The sequence below is a fragment of the Mastomys coucha genome, unplaced genomic scaffold, assembly GCF_008632895.1.
Source record: "Mastomys coucha isolate ucsf_1 unplaced genomic scaffold, UCSF_Mcou_1 pScaffold15, whole genome shotgun sequence".
Classification (NCBI taxonomy): domain Eukaryota; kingdom Metazoa; phylum Chordata; class Mammalia; order Rodentia; family Muridae; genus Mastomys; species Mastomys coucha.
The window spans coordinates 153,218,812-153,228,470 of record NW_022196897.1 but is presented as its reverse complement, the minus strand read 5'-3'; the positions used below and the strand labels follow the sequence as shown (position 1 = coordinate 153,228,470).

The following is a 9,659-nucleotide window of genomic DNA, read 5'->3' as shown; positions in this document are numbered from 1 at the left end:
CCCTCTCTCACACACACAGGCCCACATGGACCCTCTCTCACACACACAGGCCCACATGGACCCTCTCTGTCACACACAGATACACATGGACCCTCTCTCTCACACACAGGTACACATGGGCCCTCTCACACACACAGGCACACATGGACCCTCTCTCACACACACACACACAGGCACACGAGAAGGAAAACAAATCTTACATGGTCTTTTTGTTGTTGTTTTTCAAGACAGGGTTTCTCTGTGTAGCCTTGACTGTCCTAGAATGGGCTCTGTGGACCAGTCTGGCCTCAAACTCACAGAGATCTGCCTGTCTCTGCCTCCTGAGTGCTTAGTCTTGCATTTTTCTATGCTGATCCTGTGGTGGCCAGGGAGGCCTGTGGCTGTCCCTCATTTGCCCTTGGCCTCTAGCCTAGACACAACTCCGTGTGGAACTCCTCTTATTTCCCATATCTATCTGACTCCCTTCTTAACTGTGGAGTCTGTCCTCACTTTGGAGAGACCCTGGGTTAGACTCTCAGCATGGTCACCCTGCCCCCATGATTCCCCCGTAGCACTCGCAGCACTCGTGATTGACCAAAGCTTTCTCCTTTAATAGGAACCAACAGAAAATGTGTCTAGATGCTTGTCTTTGTTCAGTGGTGGGCAAGCTGAGAAGGTGAGGGAGGGAGCAAGGGGAGACCCTAGGAAGGCTTTAATTTACTCCATGGACAACCACATTCAGTTTGGGAAATGGAACATTCATTCTGACAGCGGTGGCTCTGTAGGAGGCAGAGGAGGGATGGGGGAGCTGAGGGCAGAGGTCACAGGGAGAGAAGCCGGGAGGGGAACTGATCAGAATGGATGGGTTTTTACAAACGGTTCTGCGTGGTGCAGTGGAAAGGAACCCAAGATGGAGTGGGGAAGGTCTTACCTCGGGGCACCATGTCCCACTAAGGTTCCCCCCTCCAAGACAAGGTTCTCTGCTGCATCTCTAACTCCTTAACACCACACGACAGATATGTATGTGAGAGAACAAACCAGCAGGGCCCAAGTGTGGCTGACAGGGAGGCCTGGCCCCTTCTGCAAGCAACCCTGTCTACAGTCATCCCTGAGTCTGCCCACCCCACGACACAGGGTAAGGCAGAGGCATGGCTTTCTCGGCTGAGCCCTCCAGAGCAGCAGCTATTCAAGTTAGCACCCATGGGTGAGTGACTAGCCAGGCCAGGCAAACTCTGAGTCTTCACTGACCCTTCACCTGGCCTTATGGTTCTCTTTGACAGCTACCACCCAACTGCCTACCTCTTTTGCCTGTTTGTTTGTTAATAGGTTAATGTCCACTTTCCTCTAGAATCTAGCATTTGATTTTGTAGACTCTGGAATGGGATCAAAGCAAGGGCTATTTAAAATTGCCACCTGCCTTCTTTCTCCAGCTTTCCCATCCTCCCAGCTTCTAGCCTGTCTGACATAGTCTTCCAATTCTGTTTACAGTCGCTCTCCAGGGAGTCCCGCGACCCAGAGCCTGGTAGGCTTCGCAACTGTATCTCCCACGCCTGCCCTACGTGCGGCGCCTGCATTCAGTAGGCGCTCAGCCTCGTGGTGGCCAGGACGCAGACAAGCAGCCCGGGTGGGCCCCGCAGCCTGGGCCAGGGCCTGGCCGGGCACGGAGGGGTTAAGCCGCGCGCGTTTCCGACCCGCAGGTGGCGCCGTCCCGCCTCGGTGCCACTCGCCGCGCTCCGAAGTGCGGGACAGAATCGCGGCGAGCGCGGAGCCGAAGCTCAGCCCGACTTGTTGATCTCGCGCAGGCAGCCGCGGCCGCCGCTGAGCCGAGCCGGAGCCCGAGGTGGAGGCGGAGGCGCAGCCGATCGCCCGGGCCGCGCGGTCCCCGCGCCCCGCAGAGCGCCCCGCCCGCGCCCCGCAGCCCCGGCGCCGCCCGCCCGCCCGCCCGCCCGGCCGGGGAGGCCTAGCCCGGCCCCGGGACCGCCGCTGCCGCGGGCGGGGGCGCGGGCGGCCGGCGAGATGCGCACGGCGCGGCCCCGGGAGGCGGCCACCCTGGGGGTGAGTGTGGCGGAGTGGGGGGTGGCGCGGACCCACCCCGGGGGCTGGGGGCGGGGCGTGCGCCCCACGGGCTGTGGGCCCCGGGAACCCCCCGAGATCACCGGTGCGTGGCGGGAGGAGGGCACGCTCCGAAAGGCCAGAAGATTCCGCTGGTTTCCCCGCCTCCCACCTCCCCCACCCCTTCCCTTCCGAGCCCGGGCAAAGGCGCAGAACCCGGAGTTATAAAAAGCCATCGCCGGGAGGAGCGAGGAGGAGGAGCGGGAGGAGGGGGAGGAGGAGAAAGAGAGAGGAGGAGGGGCAGGAGGGGAGCACGGAGCAGGCGGCTCCGGAGGACTCCGCGCCCCTCCTGCGCTAGGGTGGGGGGGGGGGCGCCCAAGGAAGTGCAGACCCCGCTGCCTTGGCTCCTTCGTCTCTCACCTGGTCTCGGGAGCGACCTCAGGTCCTGGTACTGTGAGGAGTGGGGTCGCCCCAGGACAGGGCAGCCTGGTGGCCTCCGACAGGTGGGCATCTGGTAGCCGCCACGTCCCCACTCGGCCCAAAATCTTTTAAGATTTAGAAAAAGCAAGCCCAATGCCGTTGCTATGCTCCCACCCAAAATCTTGACTGTCTTGGGGTGGGAGGAGATGAGAACTCACTCAGGAGAGAAAGAAAGTTCTCCTTGCCTCTCCCCTGCCTCCCCAGTGCGGGGCCCGGGGCAGCCCGAGACCCGCAGAGCAGGGAGTTTCAGCACTCGACGGGACGGACAGCGCCCCGGGCGGCGGGATTGCGCCAGGGCGGGGGTGGGGCTTCCTGGGAGCCTCCTGGGGGCCTCTCCCGCCTGCAGGGCCGCCCCTCCCTTTGTCCTGGGGTGGGGCTGACTTCAGCACCGGCGGGAAGAACAGCGGCCATCCGTCCTCCCCCCCCCCCGCCCCCCAACTCCCTGAGCCGCTTAAGCCTTGGGAAGGTCAAGGCCGGTTGGGGACCCTGGGGGAGGAGCCTCGCAGTAGGGTTCGCTGACCCGTGTCCGCTTTCGCTTTCTGCCTCGCAGCCGTCGGGATGGAGGTGAGACGGTAGCCGTGCCGCCCGCCCTCGCGCACCCCTGCACCACAGCGGCCTGCAGAGCTCCCCGCCCCCCGCCCCCGCGGCAGCGGGCCTTGCCGTCGAGTGACAGCGGCCTGGGGGGGCAGGGGGGGCGGGGGCGGCCGGACCAGCGATGCCGGCGGGCATGACGAAGCATGGCTCGCGCTCCACCAGCTCGCTGCCGCCCGAGCCCATGGAGATCGTGCGCAGCAAGGCGTGCTCGCGCCGGGTGCGCCTCAACGTCGGGGGCCTGGCGCACGAGGTGCTGTGGCGCACTCTGGACCGCCTGCCCCGCACGCGGCTGGGCAAGCTTCGGGACTGCAACACGCACGACTCTCTGCTCCAGGTGTGCGACGACTACAGCCTTGAGGACAACGAGTACTTCTTCGACCGCCACCCTGGCGCCTTCACCTCCATTCTCAATTTCTACCGCACGGGCCGGCTGCACATGATGGAGGAGATGTGCGCGCTGAGCTTCAGCCAGGAGCTGGACTACTGGGGCATCGATGAGATCTACCTGGAGTCCTGCTGCCAGGCCCGCTACCACCAAAAGAAGGAGCAGATGAACGAGGAGCTGAAGCGCGAGGCCGAGACGCTGAGAGAGCGGGAGGGCGAGGAGTTCGACAACACGTGCTGTGCGGAGAAGAGAAAGAAGCTCTGGGATCTGCTAGAGAAGCCCAACTCGTCGGTGGCCGCCAAGGTGAGTCTGGAGTCTCTTCCCCCGTGGAGGCCTACACCCGGGCTCCTGGCTCCTCACAATGAGTATACCAGTAAAAGACGGGGCCTCCAAGCTTGTTCTCCAAGGACCGCCATCTTTGCACCCTTCCTATGTGATTCAGTGCTGTGTACCTCTACTTTGTTGGGGGGAAATGATTTATAAAACTCTAATATGCTACGGCCTCGGTGAGAGCAGAGTTGAGAGCTTTGCTGGAAAGTCTTGGTGTCCTGCCCTCCAGGCCTCGATCCATGCCGGAATAGCTAGCCCTGCAGATGTGGCATCTAGTCCTTTATTATAACCCACACTGCCCATAAGGAAGGGTATAAACACAGCCTACCGACACACCTGGCAGAGGATGGGGCATCCACAGGTATTTTAAGAGATGACAAAAGATAGGGGAAGCTTGGTGGCAAGAACAGGCCTGCTCAAAGACTCGGGACTGTGGGTGAGGGGCAAGGCTGGCTCCTTGTTTATGTATTTGCTGTGTGGTGCAGTTTGCACTTGGCTGTTGGAGGAAGATGTAAATTTCCAAATCAGAGCAGAAAATAGAGCTGGGGAAAGAGGCAGGGGTGAACTCGTTCACACAGGGTGGGCTTCTGGGCACAGGCGGGAAGCCTTGGGGACCAGCAGAGGCTTGGGGTGAGGACCAGGGCAGGTGCAATTCCTCTGAGTCAGGCTGGCACCTCTGCGTGTCTGGAGGGTGAGGCCTGCCTCACGTGGCCTGTGTACTGGGTGCCAGGAGTAAATGACAGCGCGGTGTGCTTCAGAGCTGCATGGGAGGCTGGGAAGGGGGCCCAGAAAAGAGATGTGTGGGAATCGAGAGAGATCAAGTTCAGGAAGAGACAAGATTGTCTTTGAGAACTGAGCCCAGGAAACAGGACCAGAGGCAAGCCACCAAGATTGCCTGATCAGCCAGCCATAGTTCAGAAGCAAGGCCTGCCTCTTGACTAGCTCAGCGGGCTCTCAGTGTGGAGTCTTGGTGGCTTAGTTGGCCCCTCACTGGTCCCTTCTCTCTGGGGACTCTATGGGGTTATTTCCAGAGGATTGACTTGCTCAAAAAGGCTGCAGTAGACATCGGAAGGGACGATATATAGAGCCCACATTTCCTCCTGCCTCCGGGCTTGGTCTCCTTCTGCAAGACTGGGACCATAATCCTTCCCCAGTTTCCGTGTCCAGAAAGCCTCTCTCTAAGACGAAAGATACTCACCCTTAGCCGGCTTAGGATCAACAGACTTATTTTGCTATTTCTAGGCCTGACACAGGTTCCCCCACTGCTCAGCCCATTGAGACCCAGGTAGGCCCCTCCTTCCTCACCTGCCCTGTCCTTAAGACACTGGATCCAGGGACAGGAAGTGGGGATTTGCCCTCCCCAAGAAGAAACAGGCAAAGGGCTGTGTTTGAGTTGACACCTGGCTGCAGGGCCCAGGCAGTCGGCTTGCAAGAGGCAGTGTGTGGGAATGAACAGTCTCTCCTCCTTGGCCAGCTTAATCGGCTCCCCCGGACAGCATCATGACCTCTGTGATCCCAGGCTGGGCTGTCGCTCGCATTCTTGCAGTTTCTGCAGCCAGAGCTGAGATGGGAAGGCTCACTGGCTCTCAGCATGGAAACCTCCACAGCCACCGAGCAAATGCCTAACACACACGAGGCTCAGAGAGGCGACGTAGCTTGCCTAAGGTCACAAAGCATGCAACTAGGAGTAGCCAGAAATGTACGCCCCCAAAAGCGAGGTTTTGAACACCCTGTTCTTTCTGTTGGCGATTGAGGGCCACTGACACCTCCCTCCCTAGAGCCTTCTCTTGCTTTGCTTCCCACAGTTCCTTTCCCAGCAACCCAAGGTGCAAGATTGCATCATTTATCTGTTTGAAACCCACGGAGGTTTTCATCACATTCAGCATGCAATCCACATGCCACTATGCATCTGAGGTCTAGATTCTGGCCCTCAGCTCTTTGGGCTCATCTCACGTGTTCTCTTCTGGCTCCTGTGGTCCCTCCCCCTGGCTTCCTTACTGTTCCCAAACATACCAGGGCCTGTCCTACCCCAGGATCTTATTTTCCTGCTGCTTAAAGTTGCCTTCCCCAGATCATTGATCCATGGACGCCTTCTCTTCACGTCCCCATTTACTACTAAACAATTTCCCCCTGGAGACCTCCTGGACTCCCGTCCCTTCCCTGTACCCTGTCACCTCATGCAATATTTTCCCTGCGTGATCTTTAAACACTCTTAGAGACCATATCTACGTGTTTCTGTTTTACACCCACAAGGATGTATCATACACATTGCTGTGTTCTCAGCATGCGTTGTGGTGCCTGGTTCAGAGGGCTCCAAATAACCCTGTGTAGGGAGGAAGGGTGAGTGGATGGCTGAGCGGATGGAAGGATGGAGGTGGATGTGTGTTTGGATAGATGCATGGGTGGATGGATGGGTGCGTGGATGATGGATTGGTGGATGGATGGATGAATGGGTGGATGGGTGGGTGGATTGGTAGATAGATAAGTGGATAGGTGGTAGATGGATGGATAGATGGGTGCGTGAGTGGATGGATGGATGGGTAGATGTGTGCATGATGGATGGATGGATGGTGGATGGGTGCATGAGTGGATGGATGGGTGGGTGGATGGGCGGATGATCATTTGGTGGACAGGAGGGTTGATGGATGGATATGTCCGTGGATTGGTAGATGTATGGGTAAGTGAATGAGTGGATAGGTGGATGGATGGGTGAGCATGTGGATATATGGATAGATTGGTGAATGATGGATAGACAGAAGAATGGCTGGATGGGTAGATATATCAAGGAAGCAATCGGGTACTGACTTTCTCAGGGTTCAGGAGCCTGTCAGCCATTCTGCCTCACAGCCTGCCGTGGCTCAGTTCTCTGGACCTCTGCTCTCTCTATCACCTGTACCTGGCCCACCCCATCCCACAGTCTCCAAAGCGAAGCCTGTCAGCCCAGTTGAGACTTGCAGGCTCCTCAAAAACCACACAGGTCAAGTGTGAAGTATCACTTTCGGGTGCCTGTGAGGATCAGAAATGGCCACCTCTTACATGTCCTAGAGAAAGGACAGGACCAGGGCTGCGGAATCAGCCAACTCCTCACTCCACTCTGGTCGGAGGCCGTGTCTTCACCGCTCCCTTCCCGGCCTCCTGTCTGTAAAATGAAGACTGGGGGCCACTCTGCCGTGAGGTTGTGCTTGTGGAAGCTTAACTTAGTGCTCAGCACTAGAGGGAGGGTGCTGTTGTTATTAGTGCTAAGTTGCTGTGCTCCTTCTCTGGGTGAGCTGGGGTCCTTTCTCTAGGTTGGGTGGGCAGCGATCACTTCCCTTCCGACAGCACCCTGGGGAGCCTGAGCTGATCCTGTGAATAATTGATGGCTGTTCTGCCAAGTGAGGGACAAACCAAAGCCCAGACCCTGGAGTCTCCATCAGAGGAGTAGAAATCAAAACCCATTAAGTTGTTAGGGAGGTGGGGTTAGCCCTGGCAGGGAGGCAGTGCAGGCATGCCAGGGCCTCCTCTGAGATTCTGCTCTCTGGGAACACTCTCAGGCCTCTCTCGATGCGAGGTGGGGAGAGCTAATGTGTGAGCCCCGAGTCTCTGGGTTAAAACTCCAAGACTGTTTCAAATCGCCAGAGTATTTACTGTGCTGGGCACAGATCAGTGGTCTCTGGAGCTGGTGTGATCTAGAAGTTTCTTCTGCAGCCTTCCTGGGCAGTGGGGTGCCCATTAGTGCTTCTGTGGGTCATAAATGACAAAGCAGAAGCATCAGCTTCAACACCGAGGGAGATGTGTTACTGCGCGTCGCCCGACATTGCAGGGTAGCAGGTTGAGCTGATGGCTCAGTGATCTTATCAGGATTCTAGATTTTTTTTTAAAGTTTTTTTTTTTTTTTAAATTACCCTTACTTTGTATGTGTGTGAGGGTATATATGGAGGTCAGAGGTCAGAGGACAATTCGAGGGAGTCAATTCTGATCTTCCATCATTCGGATCAGGCTGGGTGGAAAGGGTTCTTAACCTGCTGAGCTATCTTGCTGGTCCCAAGTGTTGTTGTTTTAAACATACACTGTATGTATTCTGTTACATTTATTTATTATTTATTTACTTTGGGTGTGTCCGTGTGTGCTTGTGTGTATGCACGAAATAGCACCTTGTGTTTTCTGCTTCTGCAAAGCGGGTCCCGGGAATTGAACTCAGGTCACAAGTCTCAGTGGTAGTCAGTCTTCCAACTGCGCCATCTCGCCACCGCAGATTCGAGATTCTTTCCATCTCTCTCCTTCTCTAAACCCTGAAAATGACTAGGTACCCGTGCTTGATGCCCAGTGTCAGAAGAGATGACTGTCAGATCCAGCTCTCAAATGTAGACACAACGATGCCTACTCCACAGAGAGTGGCATTTCCTCCTGTGGTCCATGGCATTCTCCTTCAAGAGAACCCCTCCCCTGACCCAGGCACACCTTCCCAGGTGTTCTTGATGTTGTTGGCTGTTGATCATGTACTCATGCTTTAGTGACAAGGGAATCTGGGAAAGCAAGTGTCTCTGAACGGATGGTCGAAAGCATGTGGTGGATGACCATCAGAGGAAACGGGCTCTGGGAGGCTATACGCCTTCACCTAACACTAAGACCAGTAACCGTGTGTGAAGCGAGTGGAAATGGCGGAGTTGAGCGAGCATCTTAATTATTGTTCTACAGCTGTGACAAGACACTGTGACCATGCTTAATTTTAAAAGAAAGCATTTAATTTGGGGCTTGCTAACAGTTTCAGAAGGTTAGTCCATGACCGTCGTGGCAGGGAGCATGGCGGCCAGAAGGCAGACTGGCACTGGAGCAGTAGCTAAGATCCACTGGGCAAACTGGGGCTGGTGTGGGCTTTTGAAACCTTGGATCCCACCCCCAGTGGTACACCTTTTCCAAGAGACACACCTCCTCGTCCTTCCCAAACATGTCCTCCAACTAGAGACCAAGTATTCGAATGTGAATCTCATTCAAACTACATCAAGGTTTGGATCCAGATTTTTCCCAAGCTTGGATGGGTGAGTTGCATCATCTGAGTGAATGTCTGTCCAGTGGGGATGGTGGCCACACCCACCTTTGGGAATATTCTGATGAGTCAAGGGATTTCTGATGTGAGTGTAGCTTGAGAATAGAAATTAAAAGGGTAAACCCAGGAGTGGTGGCACACATCTTTAATCCCACAACTCAGGAGGCAGTGGCAGGCAGATTTCTGAGTTCAAGGCCAGCCTGGTCTATAGAGCACATTCCAGGACAACCTGGGCTACATGGAGAAACCCTTGTCATCAGGCCGGGCAGTGGTGGCACACGCCTTTAATCCCAGCACTTGAGAGGCAGAGGCATGCGGATTTCTGAGTTCAAGGCCAGTCTGGTCTACAGAGTGAGTTCCAGGACAGCCAGGGATACACAGAGAAACCCTGTCTCGAAAAACCAAAAAATAAAATAAAATAAAAACCAAAAAAACAAAACAAAAAACAAAACAAAAACAAAAAACAAGAAAAAGAAAAAAGAAAGAGAGAAAGAAAGAAAGAGAAAAAAAGAAAGGAGGAAATTATAAGGGTGAATTTTAGGGGTGGGGAGACGGACTGATTGGTGAAGTGCTTGCTTTTCAACCATGAGGGCCTGAGTTCAAATCCTAGCACCATGTGAAAAAGCCTGGCATGGTGACACATCACTTCAGTACTGAGGAAATAGAGACATGTCCCCACCCCCATCACCACGCTCCTACACACTTGCACTCAGAACATAAGAAGGCTAAAATTTATTATTATATTATATCCAAAGTGGAAGTGGCCTTTAGCTGGAGACAGTGGCTAGAATTTTGCTACCACTGGCTGTGTGG

At 55.6% G+C, this 9,659-nt stretch overlaps 1 protein-coding gene and 1 long non-coding RNA gene across 2 annotated transcripts in view; one reads left to right on the top strand and one right to left on the bottom strand.

The window, feature by feature from the left end:
* LOC116091421 overlaps positions 1-2,757 on the bottom strand; it is a 23,897-nt gene extending 21,140 nt beyond the window's left edge. Inside the window, exon 1 of the long non-coding RNA XR_004119029.1 lies at positions 2,452-2,757. This is a non-coding gene — a long non-coding RNA (uncharacterized LOC116091421). The remainder of the gene's footprint in view (positions 1-2,451) is intronic.
* Kcnb1 (potassium voltage-gated channel subfamily B member 1) overlaps positions 1,980-9,659 on the top strand; it is an 87,508-nt gene continuing 79,828 nt past the window's right edge. The window contains exons 1-2 of the mRNA XM_031372820.1: positions 1,980-2,034; positions 3,062-3,793. Of these exons, the coding sequence (XP_031228680.1) occupies positions 3,227-3,793 (567 nt within the window). The 5' untranslated portion in view covers positions 1,980-2,034; positions 3,062-3,226. The remainder of the gene's footprint in view (positions 2,035-3,061; positions 3,794-9,659) is intronic.